Source organism: Trichosurus vulpecula, chromosome 9, assembly GCF_011100635.1.
Source record: "Trichosurus vulpecula isolate mTriVul1 chromosome 9, mTriVul1.pri, whole genome shotgun sequence".
In the NCBI taxonomy this organism is placed as follows: domain Eukaryota; kingdom Metazoa; phylum Chordata; class Mammalia; order Diprotodontia; family Phalangeridae; genus Trichosurus; species Trichosurus vulpecula.
Genome location: NC_050581.1, coordinates 192338201 through 192365771, shown reverse-complemented (window position 1 = coordinate 192365771; position 27571 = coordinate 192338201). Strand labels below are relative to the sequence as shown.

The 27571-nt window shown below is 54.1% G+C and overlaps 2 protein-coding genes across 3 annotated transcripts in view; one reads left to right on the top strand and one right to left on the bottom strand.

Annotated features, from left to right (window-relative positions):
• The first annotated feature begins 774 nt into the window (after positions 1 to 774).
• CSRNP1 (cysteine and serine rich nuclear protein 1) lies at positions 775 to 14951 on the top strand. Its single transcript, XM_036739506.1, has 5 exons — positions 775 to 1047; positions 10342 to 10527; positions 11206 to 11465; positions 12013 to 12300; positions 12416 to 14951. Exons 2-5 carry the CDS (start codon positions 10356 to 10358, stop codon positions 13418 to 13420), a joined length of 1725 nt encoding a protein of 574 aa, XP_036595401.1. The 5' UTR covers positions 775 to 1047; positions 10342 to 10355; the 3' UTR covers positions 13421 to 14951.
• Positions 14952 to 24822: 9871 nt separating this feature from the next.
• TTC21A (tetratricopeptide repeat domain 21A) overlaps positions 24823 to 27571 on the bottom strand; it is a 41755-nt gene continuing 39006 nt past the window's right edge. For both annotated transcript variants that reach the window (XM_036738838.1, XM_036738839.1), the window contains 4 exons: positions 26518 to 26742; positions 25719 to 25839; positions 25039 to 25106; positions 24823 to 24900 (listed from right to left, as the gene is read on the bottom strand). In XM_036738838.1, coding sequence (XP_036594733.1) covers positions 24823 to 24900; positions 25039 to 25106; positions 25719 to 25839; positions 26518 to 26742 — 492 coding nt within the window. The remainder of the gene's footprint in view (positions 24901 to 25038; positions 25107 to 25718; positions 25840 to 26517; positions 26743 to 27571) is intronic.

Genomic DNA, 27571 nt, shown 5'->3' with positions numbered 1-27571 from the left:
GAGGGGCCGTCCCCCACCTGAGGCCCTGGGGACTGAGAGCCCCAGGCTCAGGTTCAGCCTCTGGCTCCCCCTCCCCCACCCGTGCCCTCAGCCCGCCGACTTTAGGAGACCTAGGCCCCGGGTTTCCGGGGTTTCAGGGGCTCATAGCACTGCCAGCCTCCGAGCCTCGAGATACTCGCCCGGCCCCTTCCCCATATTTGCTGTTGGTCATCCCTAAGTCTCCATTTCTGTAAAAGGGGGGTGTCTAGTTTGGGGACCAGAGAGTCTTATGAAGGGGGTGGGGGTGAAGTGGGGGGAAGGGGACAAGCAGGAAACTGTGGCTTGGAGGGGGAGGGAGGAGAGGCAGAAGGAAAAGAGAAAACTCAGAGAGACCCAGAGACAGGGAGGTGAAGAGAGCACTTAAGGCTGGCTGGGAGGCGGGGCCAGGAGAAGCTGGACGGGGCGGAGCCAGGGCGGGGCCGGGAGGAAATGGACCGGACAGGTCCAGGAGGAGCTGGAGGAGGAGGGATCGGGGAGGGACGGGAGGGGCAAGCAAGGGTCGTACTAGATGGGGCCCAGAGGAGCTGAGCGGGGCGGGACCTGGAGGAGATGGACGGGACGGGTCCGGGAGGAGCGGGGCGGGGCGGGGCCGGGGCCAGGGCCGGCCCCTCCGGCCCCAGGCGCCTGGGCTGGGCTGGGCTAGGCTGGGCAGGGCCGGGAGGCTGTGCGCACGGCTGCCGGCCCGCCCGCCGGCCTGCGTCATAGCCGGAGTTTTCCACTGACGGAGGCAGGAGGAGGAGGAGGAGCCGCGGGGGCAGGAGCGCGCAGCTGAGCTGCGGGCCGGGCGGGCAGACGGGCAGACGCGCGGGGAGGCGGGGAAGGAGAGCCACGGGCTGAGCGCAGCCGAGCCGAGCCGAAGCCTGAGCCCGAGCCTGAGCCCGAGCAGCGGCCGCCGCGCCCGGCCCGGGGATGCGGAGCTGAGCCTGCCGGTCCGGTCCCGTCCAGTCGCGTCCAATCCCGTCCCGGCCCTTGCCGCCGCCTACGAGCAGCTCTCCGGGATTGCAGGAGGTTAGCAACCCCCCCCCCCCGGCCGCAGCTGGGCGCCGGATCGTCTACCTTTGCCTTTCCCTCTCCCCGCCCTCTCCCCTCGGACCTCCCTTCCCCATCACTCCCCCTCCCCCTCCCCCGGGACTGCAGCCCTGGCGGGCGCCTCAGTACTCAACCGGACAGCCGCGGACGGACGGCGAGGGAAGGTTCCCGTTGAGTCCGCCTTTCGCCCCGCCCCCTCCCAAGTTTCCTGCCCCCCCCCCCAACCCCCGTTCCCCGGCCCGCCCGGGGATGGATTCCTGGGCGGGCAGGAAGCTGGAGTAGGTAGGTGGGGGAGCAGGATTGCGGGGGGGCCCCCTCCCTGGCTCCGTCCCGCGGGCGCCAACCGGATCTCAGAGCGCTTAAGACTTCGCTGGCCGCCGGGAAGTGAGCAGGCTCAGGGCGGGAAAGAGCGAAGGGGGGAGGGCAGGACTGTCCTGTGGGGAGCCCGAGCCCCCCCGAGCTAGCCCGTCTGAGGCCCCCGGGGCGGGGGCGGGAGGAGCCTGGATCCCAGGGAAGCCAGCCAGCCGGCCACCCGCCCTCCGTCGTGCGGGGCCCGGTTCTCCGGGGCAGCGTCACCCTCCCACTCTGGGGGCTCCCCCGCACGTGGGGCTCTCTCGTGTCACTAGTGGGTGCGGGTGCCAGGTGGGGGGGGTTGCGCAGGGTCGTATAGGGGGAGCAGGAGTGAGTGTATGTCTTTGACTGTGGGGGTCTGGGTGACAGCGGCAGCGGAGTCGTCTGTGTCACTGTGTGGGGCTCGGAGTGACAGTGACTATGGATGTGTCACTGTGTGTGTGTGTGTAGCTCTGTATGACTGTGTCTCTGGGTGAGTCAGACTTGCACAGGACGTCAGAGCGGGGAGGGACATTATGGGTCACCTCCCGACTCCCTGGCTCGGACGAATGAGGAAACTGAGGCCTCTGCCAGAGGGGTCAGGGGGCCAGCCTGAGGTCCGGCGGGCCGAGCGGTATGCCAGCGTCGGGCCTCTTCCATTAGGAGTTTGCCAACCTTTCGGAACTTCTGCCCTGGCTCTGCCTCTGCGGATGACAGTCTGACCCTCCTTTGCCCTCCCCTCCTCCCCACCCCCTTGGCTCCAATCCAGTTAAGGCCGGAGCCTGCCCCTCCCTTCTTTCCCCTTTGACCCACCTGGAGTGTGGGCCCATCCTTAGACACCCAGTCCGGGATCCCTTCCAGTTCCCCTCCAGGTTATACCTGGGAACTTGGGGGCTGGCCTTGGCCCAGGAGAAGGAGCTTGTGCCCCTCCCCCCTCCCAGGACTCCTGGATCCTGGGAGAGGGGGAGGGGAAGCTCGAGCAAAAAGAGAGGGATCTTGGGGATCTAGCACGGTGTCTGTCCTGGGGGTACACCTGCCTGTCAGACTCGGAGGCCCCCCCGCTGAGCCCTACATTCTTCTAGGCTTACAGACTCCTGCAGACCCACCGCTTCTATCCATTTGCCTAAACAGGCCATCTTTTCTTTATGGGTCTGATTGACTCTTGACTTTGACTCCTCCCCACCCGCCAGGCATGCTCTAGGAGCTTCATAAATGCTTGTCTGTGGATCTGCTCATCCTGGGCTTCTTACCTTCTTTTGTATCCTAGAACCTCTTCTCCAGTCATCAGCATCCAGCTGCTTCAACCGCATAGGATTGCCGAAGCCAGCTGATGAGACTGGAGTATTTTAAAATCAAGTGTCTAGCCTCTAAGTTAAGACCTGGGGAGCCCGTCAGATTGCTTTAGCCAAAATACCTAATGCTGTTCATCTGCCCCAAGGGAGGCAGAGAGTCTGTTTAACAAGCATTTATTAAGCACCTCTGGTGTCCTTGCCTTGGAAGAATTGATGATTGCCTAGGGGATCAGGAGAGGATAGACCGAGCTTATAAGGCCACCCTTCCTTTTACAGATGAGACCCAGAGAGGGGTGGTCCCAGTTCCCACAGAGATGTGAAGGTCAGAAGCAGGCTTTGAACCCAGGTCCTCTGTGCCCTGTGCTCTTCCCAGTGCATCACACTTCCTCCCAAGGGAGGCAGGCACAGTATAGCCGAGAGTATGCTGTGGGCACCAGGAGGCCATTTGAAGAGAGGATTGAACAAGGATTACTCCACTTCCAGCCGAGCAATCATGGAAGGCTTCCTGGGGAGGGGGGACCTGAGTTGACCTTTGAAGGAAAATCATAGCAGTATATGCATGTGTGTGTGTGTGTGTATACCTGTATGTATGTATATGGAGAGAGAAAGAAAAGAGAGAGAGCCACTGTACTGGAGCTTGGGCTGGAAGGGACATGTAGAGGTTGTAGAGTCCACCCTCTTTTTTTTGTTTGTTTTTTCTGTGACTTGCCCGGAGTCACACAGCTAGTTAGTGTCTGAGGCCGGATTTGAACTCAGGCCTTCCTGACTGTCACTCTAACCACTTTGTCACATAGGGAAGGATTTCGAAAGTCAAATTTGTTTTCCTGGTGTGGGGTCGGCCCATGTTAATTAATGTATGCAAATAGGAGAGGGTCAGGGCAAGACTGAAATCTGTCCTAACAGCCAACATTTATTTCTCTAGTGTTGATGGTGACATTTTTCCCTGGAAGCCACGGAGAGTTTATCAGGGCAGTAGTGACCGAGTCCAATCTGGGCATTACCAGCCAGGGAGATGACAAGCACCCGGGGTGGTGAGGGGCCTTGAAACCTTTTCTTATGCAAAAAACTTCGCCTGTAGAACCTGAACACGAGACTTGATAGCATAACCTCATAGCTGCCATCTTCACGGATTTTCACAGGGAGGAGGGATCCGCTTGTTTTGCCTGGCAGATAATAAGATAACAACTGTAAAAGACAATTCTGTAGCACTTTAAAGTTTGTAAAATGTTGAGCATGTATTATCTTGGGCCACTCAACGAGACCTTGACTAGGTAATATAGGAATTACTGCATCCATTTTACAGACTGACTCAGGAAGACTGAGGGACCCTCCCCAACCAAGGCTATTGAAGTACTCAGTGTTGGGGTCAGACTGGCTCCAGTCCAGTATTTCACTCTGCTTCTCTTCAGGGGACCCTATTCCAAATCTGTAGCATCTCCTTCGTTAAAGCTGTCCTAGACTGGATGAAGTTGCCTTGATATAAGTGGTGAGCTCCCCATGGTGGAGATGTTCTGAGCTGGTCAGAGGTATTGTAAAGAGGATTCCTGTTAGATTGGATGACTTCCAGTGAGGTGTTAGACCAGAGGAACTTCTGTGATTCATTTTGCATTTGAGGAAACTGCCCAGGAAAGTTGTAGCTTACCCAAGGTGTGGTAGCCAGTCAGTGGTGGAAACAGAGCCGTGTTTAGATGCACAGTAGGACAGGGGTTCCCTTGGAGAAAAGGAAATGGATCCCTGAAGTATGTGTATGGGGGGAAGCTCAGGACCAGACTCCAAGGCCTCAGTCACCCCTGTTCTCACTCTCCCACCCTCAATTCACATTCTTAGTGGTGTGGAGGATCAGGGGAGGTGTTAGGGAAGAAAAAAAATCGCTTCAGCTTTGGGGGAGAGGCCCGTAGAGGATGGAGATTCCCCAGAAGTTCTGAATTATAGAGCTGGAAGGGAATTTTAAGAGATTTTTTAGTCCCAAACTTCTTATTTGACAGGCAGGGAAACTGAGGCCAAGTGCTTTGGACAAGGTCACTCAGCGAGCTAATGGCAGTTAGAACTGGATAATAATGCCAACCTCCCAACCCTTGTTCCAGTGCTCTTTCTACGACTCTATCAAAACTAGTCCCGCTGTCTCTGGTTCTGGATGTTTCTGGAATCTGGTGAATTTTGTGCGTGTGTGTCTGTCTCTGTGTCTTTTTTTTCCACCAATCACACTGGGGACATTAGTGACTGCCCTCCCGCCCAGGCTCTTGTGTGGGACCTGCCCCTTCAAATTAAAGGCTGATACTCCTAATGATGGGGTCCCTCAAACACCCTTTTTACCAGCTGCGATGGGGGAGTGAGGGACAGGGTTTTGGGGCTTCCTGATCCCTTGGCTGTGGACAGAAGTAGCTTTGGAAGTTTAAAAGGACAAATTCCTGAAATTCCTGCCCAGGCCCCGGGGAGGAGGGGGGATGGGCTGCCAGTGGGGATGGGGGGAGGGGAGCAAAAAATCATAAAGCATCTGCTCCTGGTGACAAGTGATGGGTCCAGACCCACAAGAGCTGAGTTCAGATTCTGACTCTGCCTCTTAAAAGCTCTGAGACTTTGGGTAAGTCACTCCCCAGGTCTGTGAGTTTCCTTATCTTTAAAAAATCAGGGTTTGACTAGAGGAGGTCTTTATACAGTCATTTCTGGCTCAGTGACTGATCCTGGGCCCCCTCCCCCTTCCTGGCCCTTCTGGAGGAGGCTCTGTGGGAGGTGCCTGCAGGCCAGGGCTGGGATGGTCAGGAGGGGTAGAGGGCAGGGGCCTCTGAGGTCTGGAGGCCAGAATCCCAGAATCCCAGCCCAGGCACCCTCTTAGATGCCCTTTGCTCAGCAGCTGGGGCTTAACCGTTCTGATGCCAAGGCCCTTCTGGCAGTTCATGAAGCCCATGGGCCCTTAGTCCCCTTGGCCCGGGTTGAGAATCTTCTGCTTTGGCCCAGGATGGAAATGGAATCTTGGTCTGAATATGGGTGAAGCTCTCCCTCTCCCTCTAGTCACTGTCCTCCCACTGGCTGGGCCTGCTCAGGAAGCAGCTTTCTCCTCTCACTCTATGCCCATTAGGTGCCCATGGTCCATCCTGCGGATGGGCCTTTCCTTTTGTAATCCTATTTTCCTTTCTCTGTGGCCTTGGAAATCATGGGAAGAACAGCTAAGTGGGAGGCCCAGGGCTGCCTGGCACCGTGCCACCACCCCCCCCCCCAGTTCCTGATATATCAGTCTCAGTTGGGGGGGGGGGTCTCTCTTCTCTCTTCCTCTCTCTCCCAGGCTACCTCTTTATTCTAGGGCAGCCTGAGTCTGGATCCAAGGTGGGAGATAAAGCTGCCTTCTCCTGACTCCAAGGGGGGCTGGCTGGCCTGTATAGAGAAGCCTTTCCCAGGCCTCAATCTTAGCCCCTTCCCTCTAAGATGGCTCCCAAGTTAACCTGGGTGTCCTGTTGGTACAGAATTGTTTTGTTGGATATCCTCTCCCATGTTAGCCTGAGAACGCCTTGAGGGAAGGGACTGTTTTTTGCCTTTCTTTTGTATCCCCAGCACTTAGCACAGTGCCTGGCACATAGTAGGTGCTTAATAACCCTAGCACAGGGCCCGGCACATAGTAGGTACCTAACCTTAGCACAGTGCCTGGCACATAGTAGGTCCTTAACAACCCTAGCACAGGGCCCGGCACATAGTAGGTACCTAACCTTAGCACAGTGCCTGGCACATAGTAGGTGCTTAATAACCCTAGCACAGGGCCCGGCACATAGTAGGCACTCAACCTTAGCACAGGGCCTGGCACATAGTAGGTGCTCAAAAGCCTTCACAAGGGCCTGGTACATAGTAGGCACTCAATAAATAACAGCACAGGGGCTGGCACATAGTAGGTACTTTAATAAATGTTTATTCACTTTTCCCTGAAACTGAGTCTATAGGGGTCCCTCATGTTGCTGCCTGCTCAGCTGACATCTTTGACATCTTAGCCCCTCTGTCAGACGTTTCCCCACCTACCTTCCTCTCTCCAGGCAGGGGGACCCTGCACTTTCTGCCTTTACAGGGTGACTCATGCCAGATGCACCCTATTGTCATGTCAGAGGAGACACCTAGACCTGCCATCCAGAGAAGAGCCGTTTGAGGGTTCTTGGGTGCTATCCTGTGGGAATGGGAAAACACCTGAGAGCTGACAGTTGGCTAGATGGTCAGTGGGGGCCCTTTCTGAGGCAGGCACTGGGGGCACTTGGTCAGGAGGCCAACAGGGCAGAGGATGAGTGTCAAGTATCAGGCCAGGAGATTCGGGGCCAGGCAGGGATGTGGGGGGAGGGGCTTGGGGGCTTGTTGTTGTTTGCGGTTTGGTAGTTGAGGGGAACAAGAACAAGGCCAGCAGCCCCGGAAGCAGCTGTGCCCATCCCTTTGACACACAAGCTCCTTTCGTTCTCATAACCCCCTCAGTGGGGGAGTAGGAAGCCAGTGGGCAGGGATTAGCATTCCTATTTTACAGGTGAGGAAACTGAGGCCCACCAGCCTGGTTGGGTGGGTGTGATTAGTAGGAGGTCCATCAGATGGTTAGGAAAGGGGGCTGGGGTTTGGAATTCCAGAGCCCTAGCACTGATGGCTCAGGCTGGGGGAGCAGGAACGCTTCTCAGCCTGAGCTGCTGGAGGCTTCGCCCCTGCTAGGGGCAGTAGAAAGAGGGGAAGGCAGGTGGGAGGTGAGTCAGGTGGAGGCCGGGTGGCTGTGTGAGCCTTGCTCGGGACCAGGCACTAGGGCCATAGGCGGCTGGAAGAAATCCAACCCCCACCCTCTCCATCTGCTCTGGCCAGAGACCAAGGAAGTGCAAGCTGAGGCAACCACCTGCAGCCTGGGGCTGGGGCCCCTGGGAGCCAAAGATGAAGGGGAAGGAGAGGATGGTGGGAGAGGGGAGAGGAAGGAAGACAGGAGAGGCTGGGAGGTGGGCCATTGGCCCTTGATGGGATAGAAGGCTAGTAGGGCAGGTGGGGAGGCAGCTAATGGGCAGGAGTAGGGGTCTCAGTCATGTCTGACTCTCTGTGACCCTGTCTGGGGTTTCCTTGCCAGAGATACTGGAGGGATTTTCCATTTCCTTCTCCAGCTCATTTTGCAGATGAGAAAGTTGAGGCAAACAAGGTAAAGTGACCCGCCCAGGGTCACCCACCTTATAAGTGTCTGAGGTCAAATTTGAACTCAAGATCATTCTTCCTGCCTCCAGGCCAAGTGCTCTATCCACTTTGCCACCTAGCTGAGTCAGGGTTTAGGAGGCTGGAAAATAGGAAGGGATGAGATGGAGGTAAGGGAAGGGGGGTGGGGCTTTTGCTGTTCAGTAATGCTTCTAGATTTCATGTCTGGGGCCCAGCTCTTCAACCAACTCGAGATTTTGGATGTTCCGTAGCTTGGTTCCCTTGGTTCATTATCCACACCCAGGTGCTTCCTGTATTTTAAACTGTATTTCAGAAATAAATACCCCATTCTGAGAGATGCCTTCTTCTAAGCCAGCTGTTCACTTTCCAAACCCACCCTTCTCTTCTGACGCTCCTACCTTTTAATCATCAGCAGTGATGAAAACACCACCTGTGCCCCTATAAGCTTCAGCTTTTTTGGCCTAGTGATTAAATAGAGCCTCGGCCATGCTTTTCTCATTTCTTCTGATGGTCTCATTTGGCTACCATGTGAACTACCAGAAGTGGATGGTGGTCCTTAGGAGCTTCCCATCATTCCCTGGGAAGATGCCCCAACACAGGGAAGAGTTAGGATAGCTCACCAGCACAGCACGCATAACCTTCTGGCACCCATGCAGCTGCCTTCTTTCTTAGAACATTGGACTGCTGCTCTTTAAGGTGTCAGGCCCCTCTTCTTTGGGAGGAAGGTTGCCTCCCCAAATCCAGTGGTCCTCTTTTTCTTTAACATGTGAAATGGGGTTAGGAGTCCCCTCTGATGCTTAACTTTCATCTTCCATTCTCTCTTCACCTGGGGTTAGGGCCTGACTTGTTGGTTATTAGTTGATGCTGGCAGAAACACAAAGCTCATACCCATCCTTTAGGATCCCCCCTTTTCCACCTAGTTGTCCCAGGTTTCTCACTTCTTTCCTGTTCTTGTAGCTAACTCTTTCCTAATGCCCTTGGCATTAGTGATTCCTCCTCCAGGGAGGTTGGGAAGGCATTATTCTATTAGAGGAGGCCTTGTCTTATGAGAGGCTGCCAGTATGTGGCACTGCCTTGTGCCTCAGTGAGGTGTAGATTCTTGTGAAGTCTCTGAGACAAACAGAAGCTGCCCTCGGGGCAGGCCTCATGGGGAAAGTCCACTTCGGCCTTTTCTTAACACTGTCTACCTCCACTATCCTCACCCTTCCATCAGACTCCTCCCCACCGAGGGTCTTGTGCCTACTCTGTGCTAAGAGCTGAGAAGTGTTAGCTGAGAGCCCTCAGGCTTAGACCTTAACCAAGCTGAGAATGCCAGGGCTGAGTGTGGCAAGGGTGACCAGGCCTGGATGGAGCCAGGCAGGGAGATGCTGAGCTCTGGAAATCTGGATTGAAGAGTTGGGGCTGAGTCAGAGAGGGAACTGCCTGGCCAGTCTCTCTCTCTCTCTCCCTCCCTCCCTCCCTCCCTCTCTGCCTCTCTGTCTCTGTCTCTCTTCTCTCCCTCTTTCTCTCTTTCTCTCTCTCCCTCTCCCCCTCACCCCCCCACCCCGTTTCTCCCGATGCATCCGAGTCTTCTGTCAGAGCCTTCTGCTGAGGTGAACAGTTACTAATAATAACTTTACTCTATCACTGCTGGCAACCCAGCAACAAAGTGTGTGTGTTGGGGGTGGGGGGGTGGAGAAGAGAGGGCATGTAACTTGGAGGGCCGTGGGTTGGCTAAAGATATCACACAGACACACGCACACACACACTCCCACACACGCAGGCTGTGCTCACGTACTCACTCACACCCACCCATGTGGAGGGTGAGTCACAGACGGGCTCATCTTCCAGGAATCCTCCCCAGGCAGTCTTGCCATTCCCCCTGTGAGTGAAGAGGGAAGGGAGGCCCCGGCCCTATCCCTGTCAGGTTAAATCCCCATTTGTTGGAGAGACAGAAGGATGCTGATTCTCGGTTTGGGGTGCAGTGGAGGAGGGGGGGTCCTGATGATGGGGTCCTGTTTCTCAAAACTTTTCCCTTAGGGATTCCTTCTTCCTTGCAAGCAGGCCTCACTTTGAAAAGTTCAACTTAATCCAGGGCCCTCTAGCTTTGGGGGGGCTCTGGGTGTGGAAGGTGCCCAGAGGACAAGAAGCTCTAGGTGACCTGAGGTGTCACAGGGCCCCAAAGGCTCCTCCCTCATTTTACAGGTGAGGACACTGAGTCATAACTAGGTTAAAGTCACGAGTGGGGCAGGGAGCCAGAGCTGGAAATGGCCTCCAGGCTCACCTGGTCCAATTGTGTCATTTTGGGGATGAGGATGCTGAGGACTGGGACATGCTGTGCCTCACTCGTGGTCACCCAGCTCTTGGCCCATGTCTCCCACTTGGGAGCCCTTGGATCGCTCCCCAAGGGCTGGTGCTGGGGCAAGATCAGCGGGATCAGTGCCTCTGCTGTCTCAGCTAGCGCCCTACCATTCTCAAGAGACCGCGACCCTCCCTGTGTTTCACATCTTGGCTCTACGTGTCCTTGTAGGTGCAGGTGCCAGAATGAGCGGGCTTTTGAAGAGGAAGTTTGACCAGCTGGACGACGACACCTCGGCCTCCTCAGCCTCATCGTCCTTCTCACGCTCCTGCTCGCCGACCTCGTCCTCTGAATCCTCAGGCTGGGACTCTGATGAGGAGTTCCACCCAGCTGCCTTTGTGCCCAGGGACCTCGTTGGTGAGTGTCCCCTTCCTCCCCCTCCTGGATGTGGGCCTGGATATGGGGTGGCCACAGAGCCTTTTCCAGAGCCTTAGAGTTGGCCAAATGCCTTCCTCCTTGGTGCCAGCCCAATGGAAGAGTCAGTGCCATCTTACATCTCCCTTTGACAAATGAAGAAACTGAGACTTGGTGCTTGTTCATCAGATCATAGATTGTTTTGAGCAGGGGTTCTTCATACTTTTTGTGTCATGGACCCTTTGGACATCTGGGGAGGCTGAGGGACTTCTCAGAAATACATTTTTAAATGCATATAACCTGTGTAGGATGATGGATAGATACCATGTATGCAGAAATACAGGTATCACAGTATTAAAGAAAATGAACAGTCCCCAGGTTAAGAACCCCTGATTTAGAAGCTGGAAAGGACCCACCGGGTCATTGGAGTCTAGCCCTCTTGTTTTATGAGTAGGGAAACTGAGTCTGAGAGAGGAAATGGCTTGCGAGTTCATGTAGGTAGGAAGTAGGCGACAATGTCAGAGCAGTCTCAGGAGCCGGGTCTAAGGCCAGGCCTTTGTCCTAGCCTCTGTAAGCCCTGAGGGACGAGGGCCAGGTGGCCATTGGGAAGGGCTCCCAGAGGAGGCAGGGACAGGGGCTCAGGCCTCTGGGCCAGGACTGAGAATCTCCTTTCACCTCCAGCTCCGTCCATCCTCAAGAAGACGCGGCACTCGGCAGCGGGGAATGTGACCTTCGCTGGGGTCACTGTCTTCTACTTCCCAAGATGCCAGGGCTTCACCAGCGTGCCCAGCCGAGGAGGCTGCACCCTGGGCATGGTGAGGCGGCACCATAAATGCTGCCACTTCACGCTGGAAGAGTTTGCACAGGAGCAGGCCCACTCACGGAAGGAGAAGCTCCGAATGAGACTGCGGGAGGAGAAGCTGGAGGCCCTGAAGTGGAAGGTAGGGGGGATGCTCGATGTGCGTGCCCACCCACATGCACCATGCAGCGCAGCACACGTGTGCAAGCCTGTGCACACTATATACCCTGAATGTTTGTTCAGAAGTAAATGTCAATGGGCCTCTTGCCTGGTAGGAGGGTTGCTGCCCTTGCGGCTGTGGCCCTGGCAGAGGATTCCCTCTGATGTGCCAGGGCAGCCTGACACCTCCTGCCTTGTCCCTTTGGACTCTGGGTGCAGAGTATCCTCCACGCCCGTGCTTTCTAAATGCAGCCCAACAACGCCTTCACTTTTGGGCCGCTGGCTCCTCTCGTTGGCTCTCACTGAACTTCCTGTCCATAAAACTGCCCGGTATTTTTCAGATGGACATGATTTTCTTCCATCTTGAATTTGTGAAATTGGTTTTTTGAACCCCAGTGTGAGCTTTTCCTTTTTCTCATCAGTCTTTTCTGCCCCCCCCCACCCCCCGCCTGCCTCATGCCTGTGACGTGGGGGGCTGATTTTGTGACATGCTGTTTGCCCATCTTGCCCCCTTCCCTCGCCCCCTCCAGCTCAAGGCCAGTGGAATGCAGGAGCCAGAGGAGATGCCCCAGCTGCCAATGGAGGAGGCTGACGTGGAGGTGACTGACGAGGAGCTGGACAGTGGGGCCTTCCTGCAGCCGTACTCGGCCCGCCAGCGGCGTAGACTTCTCCGGGCCATGGGCGTGAGGAGGATCGACCGGGAGGAGAAGCAGGAGCTCCAGGCCATCCGGCTCTCTCGGGAAGACTGTGGCTGCAAATGTCAGGACGTGTGTGACCCCGAGACCTGCAGCTGCAGTGTGGCTGGGATCAAGTGCCAGGTGGGCCCCTGGGGGACCTGGGGGGCAAGGGGAGCAGGGCTGAGCCTGGGGTTGGGGAGGGGCTGCCATCCCTGGAGTTCTCATCCTCATTGCTTCTCTCTCCCTTTGGCTGCAGATGGACCACACGTCCTTCCCCTGTGGTTGTACCAAGGATGGCTGTGGGAACCCGGAGGGCAGGGTGGAGTTTAACCAGGCCCGAGTGCAGACACACTCCCTCCACACCCTCACCAGGCTGGAACTTGAGAGCAGACAGGAGAGCTCAGGGTCCGAGGCTGAGCCGGGCCAGGGCTATTCTGCTGCCTTTGCCTGCCTGGGGGACGATGCTGAGCCCCTGGGGCCTCCCCCGCCAACCCCGACCTTTCCATTCCCCCTGGGCATGGAGATTCTGGGGGACAGCAGTTGTAGCAGCGACATGACCGACTCCTCAGCATCCTCGGCCCCCAGCGAGGACCCCTCTGAGGGGAGGCCCTACGCAGTAGCCAGCCCCTCTGACAAGCGGCCGTCTGACCCGGATGATGACAGCCTGGCCCGGATCCTGCATTTTAGTGATTCCAATGCCCCAGAGGAGGAAGATGAGGAAGAGGTGACAGAGGAAGGGGGCATCCCCCCTGGCATCGCCCATTGCCAGGATAACCTCAGCAGCTTCTCCTCCATGGACCTCTTCAGCACAGCATCCGATGGCTACCCCAGCCACATGGCCAGTGTCGTCTCCAACTGCCTAGATGAGAACGCCAACCAGGATGCCCTTTGCTACCTGGATGGCCTCCCTGGCCGGCCAGCTGCAGGCAGTGGCTCCTGCTGTCCCCTCCCTCCCTCCACAGACAGTTGTAAGAGTTACACAGACCTAAGCCTGTCCTCTTCGGATTCCCTGGATCTATTCCAGTCCTTCTCTGACTATAGCCTGGGTCCCCTTTACCCCTCGCCCAAGGACTCGGAGAATGGGGACAATCTCTCTGTGCCACAGGCCGCCTTCTCCCCCTCCAGTGACCCCACTGCCTGCTTTCTGGAATCCCTCATTGGCCTGTCAGAGCCAGTCCCGGAGATGCCTGTCCCCTTCTCAGACAACCAGCTGCTGGAGGATGCCATTAAGTCCTCCCTCATGGAAATGGTGAAGGTCTAAGAGGGCCTGGGGTGGCTGAGGGACCTTGAGGCAGGGACATCGGCATTGTCACTCAGGGACTAACAGAGCTCTGTCGGAGCCGAGCTGACTGTATGTCTGTGGCTTGGGCGAATGGTCTGTACCTGTCCCTACAGGCTGTTTGTGTGATCCTGCAAGGCTGACGAGGCAGACCTCTTACCTATTTATTGAAAACTGAAGGGACAGGAGTGGCCACTAGAGCCTAAAATAATATAAGTCTTATTTAAACTGATCGTACGTACCTCAGATGTATTAGGCGGACGGCACAGTCCCATTATTTTTGTATTAGGATACATCTGTATTTATTATTTTTGTCTCATGCTCTGTACAGAGGAGAGCATTGGAGGTTTTTGGCATGAACTGAGCAAGGTACAGCGGGAGGACCCTGACCGACCGCTAAGAGCCCTGTGTCTGAGACTCCACGCCTCTTCGTTCCCCTCCAGCCAGTGATTTTTAGACAAGAAAAGGCCTTTGATTTAAACTTTGTGAGCTTTGCTGCCCCCATTCTTAAAATAGAGACTAAGAAACCTCCGGGGCTGAATCAGCGACTTCTTCAGTCAGCTCACCCAGCCGTCATTGTCAGGGCTGTCTCAAGGTCATGGGCACCATCTAGGCTCCGTGCACACAGGAAACTCCTCCTTTGGAAACTGAGTAAAGCTGAACAAAGCCCTTGTAAGTTATTTCCTGTAATTTATTTAGAAATTGACGAGGATTGGCCCCGAGCCCCGAGATGATCGGCTCGCCTGTGGCTTGCCGGGGTCCATCTGTCCTGCCATCTGCCGCTGAGAGCTGAGTCGATCTGGAGAATCCAGAATCTGGAGAGCTGCTTGCGCCTGGGATGGGGACCCTCTGGGTTCCTGGGTGGCTGGGCTGCTCAGCCTTGGCGGGCAGTCCGTGTTTCATATATGTGCTAGTATGTTATGATCAGAAGGATCAGCCTTGAAAGGAAACAATCTCTCTGCCCCCCAAATCCCTACCCCAACCAAGCAAGAGAAGTCATTGCTGAGTTAGCTATGGGAGACCCTTCCCAGAGATCCTCCCCTTTGGATTGGTCCCCTTCCCACTGAGCCCCCTGAGTTTGTTCCAGCCCCCCTTTTCTCTGTCCTTCCTTGGCCCACCTGTGACGTGACAAGGGGCCAGAGAAGAAGGGGAGTCTGGAAGGTCTGCTTTGTGAGAAAGGGACTGACCTGTGTGTGGATCAGCTGGCCTAGGTTGGTGACCAGCCTAGCCTTCTCCAGCTAGCCCTCACACTCCCCCACCCTGGTAGATTTACATGATTTTCAAAATGTAAAATAAACATTTTTCCAGGCTGTAGCTCATTTCTTCTGTTTGCCAAAAATCAGTGTTTCCTTCCTTGGTTGGGTGCTCGGCAGTAGATGGAATGGGCAGGTTCTGCCCCTGCCCCAAAGGAGTTCTTGGGTATCAGGATCACTTGGGTCAGCTGTCCCCTGTATATATGTCATGATTATTTTGCTTAAAGGTACAAGTAAAGAAAATGCTTTATTTTTCACGATTCTGTTTCTCTTGATTTGTCTCGCCAAAATAAAACCCTGAAGTTTGGGGATGGCAGCTGTCTCCCGAGCCAGGCCCTGGGGGTGGCCAGCAGAGACAGCCACAGAGGCAATGCTTAGGATGCCATGTCATTCAGAGAAACGTGGGCAAGAAACTCAGAGCCAGCTGGTGCCAGCTGCTGCATCCCAGACTGTTCTCCAAGGTACTTGATTATCTGAAAGTCTGCCCCAGCACCCCTGCCTTTGAGGAGTGGCCCCCCTGAGGTGGGGGCCACAGACACCTCCCTTGCCCACTGGAAGCCCCAGTTGCTGGGCCTAGCGTGGCAGGAACAAACCTGTTCTCTCACCCTAAAGGCAACTGAGGAGTTGGTCAGTAAGAGGAGAAATCACTGAAAGTACCACCAGGGGCATTTTTGTCCCTTGAAAAACACTGGGGAGAGTCCAGGCCCCAGATGCTTTTTCCAAGGGACTTCTTTACAGATCAAGGGCAGGTAGCCAGATAGTCTGAGTAGGGGAACACAAAGCCTCTGCATATACCAGACCAAGGCCCAGTAGAAGCACAAGCCTGAAGGAGGACCTATTCCTTGCAGAACTGTTGGAAATCTGCTAGCCTCTGGTCTCAGGGCTCTTGAACCCGAGGCCTGTTTTCCAAACATCCTTTTCTCTGTCCCTCCCTTGGATCTCAGCGCTGATGGGCAGGAAAATGTGGCATTCACTGCTGCTGCAGCCCTTGAGCTCCGGGCTCAAGGAAGCTGCTGGGCCCAGCCTCCCCCAGGAGCAGGTGGCCTGGGTCACCATGCTGGCCTCTATGTGGCAGGGATAGGCAGGGAGAGGTGTGTTTGTCAAGAAGCCCGTTTGGCCCCAAGCTGGGCTGGTGTCAAGGGAAGAGGGCCGGAGCTGGAGGCCGAGTGCCTGGGCTCATTTCAAGGCGTCTCTGCTTTACTACCTTCGTGACCTTGAGCTGGTCGATGGGCCTCTGGGTTGGACTTTGAGCCTCTGCCCTTTCCCCTGGAAGGTTCAGAGGCTGGGATTGCCAGGGGAGGGCTGGGAAGAGCAGGCTGGGGCTCAAGCAGAGGGTCACAGGATTAAGGACTTCACAGCTGAGTCATCCAGGCTGGGGCTGCCAGATGTGGGAAATGGGTTCTTCCAAAAAAGAAAAATGGTGATCCCTTACTTCAGTGAAATTGGTCTGTTTGCATTTTACACTTTAAAAAATGTGATTCTGAGAAGGGGCTGTGAGTTTAACCAGACTGCCCAAGGTGTCTGGGACACAGAAAAGGTTGAGTCTAAACGCCTCAATAGAGGAAGAAGCTGGCCCAGAGAAGGCATGAGATTGCCTGAGCTTGCACAGCTGGTGAGGTGGGGCCGATGCTTTTCTGTGTGTGTGGAGGCTGGACCTCCAAGAGGGCAAGTAGCCCAGCTTAGTCAACAAAGGCTGATGAGGCCCTTCTGTGCCTGGTCCTGTGCTGAGCGCTGAGTTACAAAGAAAGGCAAACGACCCTTGCTCCCAAAGAGCTCCCATTTTAATGGGGAAATTTGTTGTCCTTTTATAGTCATATCTGACCCTCCTGACCCCCTTTGGGGGTTTTCTTGGCAAAGATACTGGTTTGCCATTTCCTTCTCCAGCTCATTTTATGGATGAAACTGAGGCAAACAGGGTTAAGTGACTTGCCCAGGGTCCCACAGTTAGTAGAATTTGAGTATGAGATGATGAGTCTTCCCGACTCTAGGCCAGGCTCTGTGCACCATGGCACCACCCACCTTTACATGCCAATAACCACACACAAGATAAAAAGGAGGTGAAGGGGTGTTGTGTGGACAGGGACCTCCCATGTGACTGATGAATTCTAGCCAGTTACCACTGCCACCAAATCTGGCTCCCCAGAGCATTTTAACGTAATTTCCATAAACTGAAGCCTGTCTGGAGTCAATGAGCCTTCTGTAGGGAAGGCCTGGGCAAGGCTGCTGGACTCCTGGCTCCCCCGTATCTCCAAAGGCAGGTCTACTTGAGATGCCCCCTGCTTTCCCTGGGGTGGGGGTGAGGTGTCTCAGCCATCTTTCCCCTCTCCTCTTCATGCTCTCCTGGCCTTACCTGGCCACCCGTCAAGGTCCCATCCTCCCAGAGGACAAGCCCTGGTTCTTGATGTCCTGCCTTGGCTGGGAAGGACTTCTTTGCTTCTGGGGATGGCCTCTGCTGCCGGCAAACCTAGATGGGAGCCTGGAGCGAGGCTGGCCTCTCGCCCCCAGGAGGTCTCCCGGCCCTGGGAGCCAGAGACCTGGGCTTGGGAGGCCCAGAGGATTCCATGGTCACATAAACTTAGAGCAGCTCACAGGGAAGAACTAAAGAGCTCTTCTGGCTACAGCTCCCAACACTTCCTCCTGCCTTTGGTCAGATAGCTCCGTGGCCCAGGGCAGACAGTGGGTGCAGCCTCTGTTGGCCTGTTTAGGGAAACAGGTTGTAGCTAAGGAGCTACAAAATGGGGTTATGATAGCATTGAGAGGATGGAAGGATAGAGGGGGAATAAGCCTGCTATACAACAGGCCATGCACTAAGCACTACAAGTATCTCATCGGATCCTCCCCTTTTGAGGTTGGGACTGTCACCCCCATTTTAGGGTTGAGAAGACGGAGGCAGAGGTTAGGTGACTTGTCCAGGGTCAGACAGTATCCGAGGCTGGATTTGAACGTGAGTCTTCTTGAGTCCAGGCCCAGCTCTATACTCATAAAGTGTTTTGCAAACCTTAAGCACAATATAAATGCTAGCTAGCCATCATATCTCCTTGGCACGTTCACTGCAGAAGGTGGCCCGACAAGGAGCTTTTCTTCCTTCCTCCCAGATGACAAAAGTATCCACCCCCACCCCCCCCCCCCGCCCCCAGCAGTCTGAGGAGGGGTCCACGTCCTTGCCCTGCCTGCCTCTTTGGTTTGGATGGGGTTCAGCCTCTTAGGCCTTGGGGACCAGTGGAAATGCTGGCCCTGCACACACACTTATCAAGGGCCCTGGAAGTTCCTCTGGTATCTTGACTCACCTGTTTTCTGAGCTGTAAAGCCATGGGGTTTTTGTTTTGTTTTGTTTTTGGGGAGGCATTCGGGGTTAAGTGACTTTCACAGAGTCACACGACTGGTGTCAAGTGTCTGAGGTTGGATTTGAACTCAGGTCCTCCTGACTCCAGGGCTGGCTGTAATGCCTTAAGAAACTTCGGGCATCTCCTTCCCTTGTCCAGTGAAGTTCAATTAAACAGACATTTCTGGAGTGTTTTGCCTGGGAGAGGCCCTGCTACATGGCTGATAGGGCAATCCAGCCCCTTTGCCCCCGTCTCTCACGACCTCTAGCCTGGCCCTGGCTCTAAGAGCTCCGCTGTTTCCCGTGCCTGGCCCAGCACCCTGTCCTGCCCCACCTCCCCAAGTGGCCATCCCCGGATCCTGGGGACCAGACCCGAGCAGTGCTGTCTTTGTGGAGTACTGCTTCCCTCTGGTGGCGAACTCAGCTAATGACAAGTGAAATCTGCCTTTGGGGCTGATGAGACACTCCTAGGGTCTTAGGTGACCCAGAGCTGGAAGAAATTGAATCCAGCCCCCTTGTTTTGAGGATGGGGAAACTGAGGTCTAGAGAGGTTGTTAAGTCACATCAACAAGCATTTTATTAAGCACTTACTGCAAGCTAAGCTCACAAGGCAAGGGGGTGGGGCAGGGGTGGGGGGGAAGATGAGCCCTGCCCTCACAGAATCTACTTTCTATCGGAGGAATCCATCAAAGGGAACAGAAAATGGGTTGGGGGTGGGGAAGGCAAAAGTAGATCTGGAAGGGCAATGAAAGATGGCTGGGAGGCTGGGGAGGAACTCACCAATGGGAGAAGGGGGCAGAGGAGGGACCCTCCAGATTGGGAAGGCAGTTGAGAACCAAGTCTGCGTCTGCAGGGTCAGAAACAGCAGGGAGGGAAATGAAGGACCCACCATCTCAGATCAGAGAGGCTTATTCTGGGACCCACAAGCCCCTTGAACATGGAGAGAAAACAAGCATACCTTTCCTTATACCACTCTGGTTTCCTCTGTAAAACCTTTGCATTTCGCTTTTTGCATTTAAAAGCATCATTCTGAGAAGGTGCATTGGTTTCACCAGACTGCTGCCGAAGGGGTCTCTGACGGCAAAGAGATTCAGAGCTCCTGTGATAGACAATAAGATGTTAGGGCAGAGAAGGGCCTTTGGGGTCACTTAGTCCAGCACTTTCATTTTTTTTAAATTAAATTTTATTTTTTTTAATTAACAAGCATTTAGTTTTTCATTTATCCTCCTCCACCCTGCTAAAGGAAAAAAAGGAAAAAGAAAACCTTTAGAACAAAGCTGCATACTCAAGCAAAGTAGATGCATTGGCCCTCACTGGCCATGTCCAAAAATATGTGCCTCACTCTAAGTCTACCAACCCCTTTTTAGGAGGCGGCCAACAGGCTTTGTCCTCAGTCTTCTGGACTCATCTCATCGACCAAAATTCTTAAATCTTCCAAACTTGTTCCAGGAGTGCAGGGGCGCCTGGGAGTCTGTGATTCTGGATGACACCTGAACCCAATTTTAGTATTCATTATCATCGGGACCTTTGAGGGTAAGTCTCTTCCCCCTTCTCTGGAACTCAGTTTTCTCATCTGTAAAGTGGGGGCATTGGAACATTGTAAAAATAAACAGTTTGGGAAGACTTAAGCATTCTAACCAATGCAAGATCAACCAGTCAATACAATGACAAGGATGTGGCAGATTCAGGGCACAGAGTGAGGCAAAAGGTCTGGATGCACATTGTGCTCAGGAAGTTCTGAAGGTCAGCACAGACAGGTTTCGCATGTCCCCTGCCATGCCATGCTGGTAGCACCAAGCTAGTGGGCTTCTTGCTTCATGGCTCTGGAGGGTTGGGCAGACATTTGAAGGCGCTTTACAAAGCTTAAAGTGCTGTATAAATGCTATTATTAGCTTTTGCTAGCTATTATGAGCTGAACCCTGGTGTGGATAGCAGATGAGAATGGCAGAGCAGACCAGGACTTGGAAGCAATGAGATGTGGTGCTTGTAGTGACAGGCCCCAAAAGAGCTACACTGGCATAAGTGCGGGAACTCAAGTAAATGACCATTATCATCCTGTTTCTCTGGTTTGTGAGTAAATTTGGTCTTTGTTTTTAATCTTTGTTTTGTTTTCATTAAGTAAATGAACTTCCTGGTTCTCTCTCTGTCTCTGTCTCTCTGTCTCTGTCTCTACCTCTGTCTCTGTCTCTCTGTCTCTGTGTCTCTGTCTGTCTGTCTGTCTCTCTCTGTCTCTGTCTGTCTGTCTGTCTGTCTCTCTCTGTCTCAGTCAGCCAGAAGGGAGAGGAAGTGGACTTCCACTTGAGAGTTTGGGCTTGAGTTTGCCTTGGGGCTTCTACCTGGGAAGAGTTTGAGATGTCACATTTTATGATACAGGTGGCTAATGTTATTCTGATTCTAGCAAGCTTTAACTAGTATAATTAAACAGTTTAGCTATGACCTTGAGTTTTGATGACAAACTAGCTGAACCTGAGATAGGTGTGACTGGACACCTAAGTAACCAGTTGGGCTGTAGCAGGGGGAGGTATTGTGCCAGGACACCTTCTCTGGCCTTCTCTTGACTTAAGAGAACCACATACTAACATTATCTAGGTTTTATTGTATTTTACTTATTTTAAAAAATATTTCTCAATTACATTTTAATCCGATTCTCCTTTTGGACCAGAAGGGCCAAGGCAAATAGGGGAAAGCAGGGCCCTTTTAGGGAATTATTTTCATTTTAAAGGAGAAATGAGAGGAAGGAGCCCCAAACATTTCACCAAACAGCCTAGATTTGGACTGGAAATAAGATGGATTTGTTTTCCAGAAGGTTCAGCCCACCCCCACACTGGGGTCCACCCCAAATGGCTCCTGGAAGGTCACTGCAAAAACTCATGTTAGATAGGAGTGCTCAGTGATGCCTGCCCCTGCCCTTCTGAAACTCCATTGTTGTTTTTCCTTGGGACCCATGATGAGGGTCCTCAGACCACTGTGTTTTCTCTTCCTTTATCTTGGTCTCCCAAAGAAGCCTCACTCATAAGTTGTTCTTTGTAGGCATCAGCCACCCTGATTGGGGAATGTCTATCCTGTGCCCTAGTCGGTTTCCTGTTTGGGCCCACTCATCCTCAGCACACATGCTCACCCTTATGTGTACCTAGTTCATATCCTGCAGCCAAAAGAAGGCATTTCTCGTGATATTTCAGACACTGGGGCCCTTTGCCCTCCTAAATATCCTTTTGGGGATGGTCTGTTCCACCTATGTGGAGGGAGCACAAAGGGCCTATACATAAGGAAGCTTTGAGGGATGCAGTGGGTCCCAGGCCTGAAGAGCCCCAGGAAGTGGTTCCAGACACCCTCCCCCCTTCTCAGAGGTGAGGAGGTGATCAGCGCATCAGGTCCCGATCCAGCATTGTCTGATGGTCTCCCAGCCCAAGGCCCTCATAGTTACAGTACCCCATTCCTACAAGATCCCAAAGCCCACCTCTCTCCCTTCCCAAGCTGGCCAGGCTAAGTCCTCCAGGCTGTAGAGGAGAGGGGATGATGCCCTCCCCAGCAGGATGGCTTTAACCAGCCCCCTGTGCTCACAACAGCCAAAGCCCCACAGCCCCGGCAGCCACCATGATCCAGGGACCTGGTACTCAGGAGCCCTGCTGGAGCCGGGCCTGGGGCAACCTGAGAGATGGAAGTGTTCCAGAGCTGAGGCTGCTGGTGGCTGCCTTCAATGCCAGTGGAGGCTTGCCTGCCTCTGAGGCCTGTTGAGGACTTCAGATGACCAACGAACTAAGACTTTTCAAGGAAGGAGCAAAGTGAGCCCTGGACCACTAAGTGATTTGGGATCCACTTTGTGTTTAGAAAAGATAAGATGATCTCCCCCTCAGGTTGGCTCTGATAAATGAACTTTTCATCATGGGCAGGTAAAATAGCAGCAGCAGTGTAGAAACTGTCCTGGACCCGGAGCCAGGAGAGATACGGGTCTGACTCTCGCCACTGGCGTTTGCTGTTGAGAGACCAGAAGAGTCCTTTTTTGGCATCTGGAAGATGGGGACAATAATCCTCCCAGCAGCAGAGTTCTTTGTTCTGGACACCTGAAGGAGCTACAGAAACCCAGGTGATTAACATTGACGGGTAACATGGCAGGAATCATGGAACTCTAGATCAAACAAAGACACAGATGGGCAATCCAGAAATTGGGCTTTTAGTCATAAAGCGTTCCTCAAAACTGTGTGTGAAGCAGGTCCCTGGGAAAGCAAAAAGATGAAAGACTAGTTTTTTCCTGGGAAGGCTGTTATTACTGGGGTGGGGTGGGGGATGGAGGGGGGATAACCAGGCCTGGCCAAGGACTAGGCATCTGATAAATTGTAGGCAGGACCAACACTGTGGGTCTAAACCACCATATCTGGAAAGCTCTGAATCGGTTTCAAAGGGTCCTGGATCTAAGGCAGGAAGAAACCTTAGGGACCATCAACTCCAACTGCTCATTTTACAGCTGGGGAAGCTGAGTCCCAGGGAGTATCCTGAGTCATGCAGGTAAAACACATCAGTGGCAGGATGTGGGTTCCCAGAATCTGGAATTGGGTTCTGTCCTGGGTACCATACTCCTTTCTAATAATTAAGCTCTGCCTCGGGTCAGAGGATGTTAGACCTGGAACCTGGGATGGACCTTGGAGCCCCCCTATTCCATATAGGGAACATGTATTCCCTATATGGAATATATAGATAGGGTTAGATAAGGCAGTAAGTTAATGGGGTTAGATAAGGAAACGGCCCAGAGAGCCAGGGGTAGGTGGGGGGGACTGCCTGTGAATGAGAAGCAGAGACACAAATAGCCTTCGGATTGCCTGGCTCCCTGGCCAGTGATCTCTCCACTACAGCACGAAATCTCCCTTAAAAATGGTCCCTGTACATGAGGGGGCCCCTACAGTAAAGATGCATCAAGTCACGGCTTCATCACACCCTCATCACACCCACGTGTATCCTAAAAGTGACCCCAAATCAAGATGCTGCCAGAACAAATGTTCATTAACATGACACAATCAACACTAGTTACATACATAATTCACAGTCATTTTATTGTCTTCTCAGACTTTAGAAGCCATCTGAGGGGATGGCTTAAAGGCGCTGCTTTCGGTTGAGGGAAGCCTAACCTGCTTAAGTGACTTTGCAAACATCACACATCTGGTTAGCAGCAGGACCAGGATGGCTCCCCAGTGCTCTGACCTGTAATCTAAGGTCCTGTCCACTACAGCCCCCCTGCCACCTGCCTTAGCAGTATCTTATCGAATACTTGGCCCACACATTGGTGAGAGAAGGCAACCCAGGACAGTGGGCACATGGCACATGCAAACAGCTTATGGCTGGAGGAGCCTTCCTTTTCCCTATGGCCAACAGAGGCCAAATAGTGATCTCTCTATATATTTAATTCACTGCAGCATCAAACTACCCCAAGGACCCAAGGACATAAGTGGTGAAGGTTTGGAGAAGGTCTCAATGGTCCTCTGAATTAATCTCCTCCACTTCCCCAGCCCTCAACAACATGCAGGCACAGAAAAGCAGCACAGGAGGGCAGGCTGGGAGTAGAGAGAGGACAGGTGGTCCCCTTCAGGCCTATCGGGCTTTCCTGCTCCAACATTACCCCTTGGCTGAAGTGGTGGGGAGCCCCCTGCCTTCGGGGGCTGCCTCTACCCTTCTGGACAGCTCTGATTGCCCTCACAGGCAGCCAGGTCACTTCCTTCTTTCCAACTCTCCCTCCATCCTCCTGGTTCTGCCCTCTGGCCTCTCCCCCAACTGACCACCCCTGGCACACTTGGGGACAGCTCTGATGTTTCCCCACCCACCTGGCCCTGCTCCAAAGTTCAAACTCCCTTTCTTTCAACTAAGTCTCCATCCTCAGATCACGTGGTTGAGTTGATCTGAGGTGCATTCTGTGTTTAACACACCACTACCACCCTGCCAGAACTATTTTTCTCCCTCCCCCATTGCTAGGAAGGAGTGGATGAGAGGCCTGACACTTGAGAAGAAGGTGAAGGTATTGACAGGCAGGGGGCACCTAGACCAAGGGCTGCTTAGATTATACTTTCTCTGTTGCATTTCCAGATGTTTCACACTCAGAGCACATTCTGGATGCCACAGACAAAGTATTTTGGCAGTGGCCCTGGGTGTGAATCCCAGCTCTCTGATTTGTCCCCTGGGTGACCTTGGACAAATCGCTTAAACCTTTCTGGCCTCTGGTTTCCTCAAATGAAAAAGGAGAGTGTTGGGCCAGATGACCAGATAAAGGTCTCTTCCTCCCATCTATGACCCTGTGACCACATAATAAATTAAATGCAAGAAATGAGATGAAACTTTAAATTTTTGAATCTTGGACTGTGAGGAGACCTTGGGGCATTATCTAGTCCAATATCTCCTCCCCTCTGTCTTTTTCTTTTTCTTTTTTTTTTTTTTTACAGATGGATAAACTGAGGCCCATAGAGAGAAAGGGACCTGAAGCTCCAGGTCAGAGAATCAGGTCTCCCCACTCTTAATCCTGTGATCTCAAAAAAAAAAAAAAGGTTTAGATCTCCTAGTGACCAATTTTTTTTTTCACCTAGTGGAAAATACACCCATATTTTAGTACAGAATGAGAAAGATCATGTGGTTTTTGAAATTGAAAATTCTAATGGTGCAGGTGCCCCCAGAGCAGCTTTGATGAGGGGAAGGTCCTGTCTTTCTCCTTCCAACAAGGTCTCTGTACACCCCAGCCCCCACCTTTGTCTAGGCCAGGCCTCGTCCAGCAGGAAGATCTATAGTCCCCATTTCAGTGCCTACTGGTCCCCAGTGCCCAGCCCCGGCTCCAGCTAGGGCCGCAGGGACCCCTGGGCTTTTTCCAGAATGTCTTCTCTGATCTTCGGGTAGTTGGGGTGCTCCTTCAGTACCTAGGGACCAAGAGAGGGGGAGCCACCATCACAGGGGGTTCTAGGGACCAAGGGAGAGGGAGCTGCCATTGGGTGAGGGGGGAGTTTGCCCACTGGACGAAAGGCAGGAATTGGCCTTAGATCAAAGAGGCAGCTTACACTGTGGCAAACCTCGATGGCTTCCACAAATCTTTTGTCTTTCAGGTAGTTGAATGCAAGTTTGAAACCTGGAAAAGAAAGAGCAAGTGGTCCTGCCTGGTCACCAGGAACTGTCCACAGTCTCCCTGATCCTGCCATCCAGGCTTTGTGTGGCCCCTGGAGGGCTCAGGCTGGCCTGGCTCAGCCCTAGCCTAGCCAGGCCCAGCCCAGCCAGACCCAGCCCAGCCTGGCCCAGTCCAGTCTAGCCAGACCCAGCCAGACCCAGCCCAGCCAGGCCCAGCTCAGCTAGACCCAGCCCAGCCAGGCCCAGCCAGACCCAGCCCAGCCAAGCCCAGCCAAGCCCAGCTCAGCCAGGCCCAGCCCAGACAGACCCAGCCCAGCCAGGCCCAGCCCAGCCAGACCCAGCTCAGCCAGGCCCAGCCCAGCCAGACCCAGCCCAACCTGACCTCAGCCCAGCACAGCCAAATCCAGCCCAGCCAGGCCCAGCTCAGCCCAGCCCAGCCCAGTCAGCCCCAGCCCAGCCCAGCCAGCCCCAGCCCAGCCCAGCCCCAGCCCAGCCAGCCCCAGCCCAGCCAGGCTCCTCTGATGGTGGAGAAAGCTGATGCTGCTCAGGCTTCTCGGTACCCTCAGACTGTGGGGGCAGTCCTGTGCCAGCCCACAGCACCGCAGCAGTGGCTCACCAATGGAAGGGTTGGCCTGGTTGCTGTACTTCCAGGCCAGCTCATAGTTACTGGCTGCGTCCTTGTAGGACTGCTCCTTCTCCATGATGAGGCCCATGTACTCGTAGGCTTTACAACATGACTGCAAAGACAGCGCCTGTTACAGTGGGCCGAGGGTCTGCAGGGAAGGAGTGACTTTGACCCTGGAAGCCTGGAGAGCCCTCAGAGAGGGTCTAGTCTAAGCTGTTCATTTGACAGAGGCAGAAACCGAGGGCAGTGAGCTCCTGGCTGGGATTGGAACCCTGGCTTCTTCACTCTTGTGCTCTCCCAAGAGGCTCCTTGCTCTGACCCTAACCAGCCATAGGGCTGTGGGTAAGTCACACTTTCTTTTTGGTTTTCAGCTTTCTCATCTGTAAAGTGATGCCTGACCCTCTTTGTAGGCACGTGATTTGGATCAATGGGAGAGAGGCTGGGTGTCCACATGGATGGTGCTTAGAAATCTTCTGTTGGAGAAAGAGCCCCTCGGGACTCCCCCTACACCCCCACTTTAAAAGCAGGCAGCATGTTGTCGATGGACCCAGGAAGACCTGGGTTCCAGTCCCTTCTCTGACCTGGACTGGCTGGGTGATGCTGGGCAGATTGCTAGGCCTCTCAGTATTCTAAGTAGCATTGGTAGAGAGGGTTTCCCTCTGTTAGACTCCTTTACCAGGCAGGGTGCTGAAGGCTTGCACCTCTCCTTGGCCTCAGGCAGTTTGAGGAGCCCCCCTCACTCCCCTCTCCCGGGGCCCCCAGGCCCTCCAGGCCTGGCAGCCCAGCCTACCTTGTTGTACTGAACGCAGCGGCGAAGGAGCTCGGTGGCGATGTCAAACTTGCCACTTTGGCAGTAGATGTCAGCCAGGAGTATCCAGCTCTTCTCAAGGTCCTCTGCATCAGTCAGGGCCCAGGGAGCCTTAGCCAGCCTTTTGAGCTGAGTGCGGGCCTTGGGGATCTGTTTCAGTATCATGTAAGCCTGGGCCATTGCCAGGAGGGCTGGGACACTTTCTTTCTGGAAAAAAGAGCCCCCAAAGACCCCATGCTACTCCATCCAGAGAACCCAGGCCCTGAGAGTGTGGGATCTGGGGACACACCACGAGGCTTTCTTTGCCTCAGAGGGGACAGCCAAGCTGCCCAACACCCACTCTCACTCATAGCCTGGGTGTCCAGAGGCCCAACACCTTTGGTCAGCTGCCTAGGTCCCTCCCTGGGCAATGGCCTATCCTACAAATCTTCTCAGAATGGAGCCCCCTGACCCAGCATGCCAAGGCTGTGTCCTCTGAGTAACCCCATGCCATCCTTCAGAGTCCAGGCTGCTAACCCTCTGTGCCCAAAGGACTGGGGGAGGCCAGGTGGGCAGACACCTCCTGTGCCAGTGGAGGGCCAGCTTCTGTGCTCCCATCTAATCTTTGGGCATTGTATGCCCACCAAACAGTTCAGAGGGACATATGTTCACAGACAGAGAGCCGAGTGCATGAGTGTACACACACACACACACACACACACACACACACACACACACACACGCATGCACAAAGATACATACATGTACACGCATGCACGTGTGCACGCACACAGACATGCACATGTACATGCACACACACATGCACATGTACATACACACAGACACGTGCACGCCCATGTGCACACTCTCAGAGGCCTGCTGCTCCATATGTCTACTGGTCCTTTAGGGACTGTCAGCAGCAGAGAGCACAGGACTTTAGCTGCTTCTGGGATGGAGGGCAGATGCCTCCAGGGGAAGAGGACAGGCTCAGCAGCCCAGAGGCCATGGAGGGTCTGACAGGGGCCCTCTCTCTGGAGGACATGGGGAGGCCAAGGTG

Excerpts from the sequence above, each read along its gene's own strand:
- CSRNP1 (XM_036739506.1), top strand. The coding sequence starts at position 10,356 with ATGAGCGGGCTTTTGAAGAGGAAGTTTGACCAGCTGGACGACGACACC. Across the intron at positions 11,466-12,012 it reads TGGAGGCCCTGAAGTGGAAG|CTCAAGGCCAGTGGAATGCA; the intron begins GTAGGGGGGATG and ends CGCCCCCTCCAG. Across the intron at positions 12,301-12,415 it reads TGGCTGGGATCAAGTGCCAG|ATGGACCACACGTCCTTCCC; the intron begins GTGGGCCCCTGG and ends CTTTGGCTGCAG.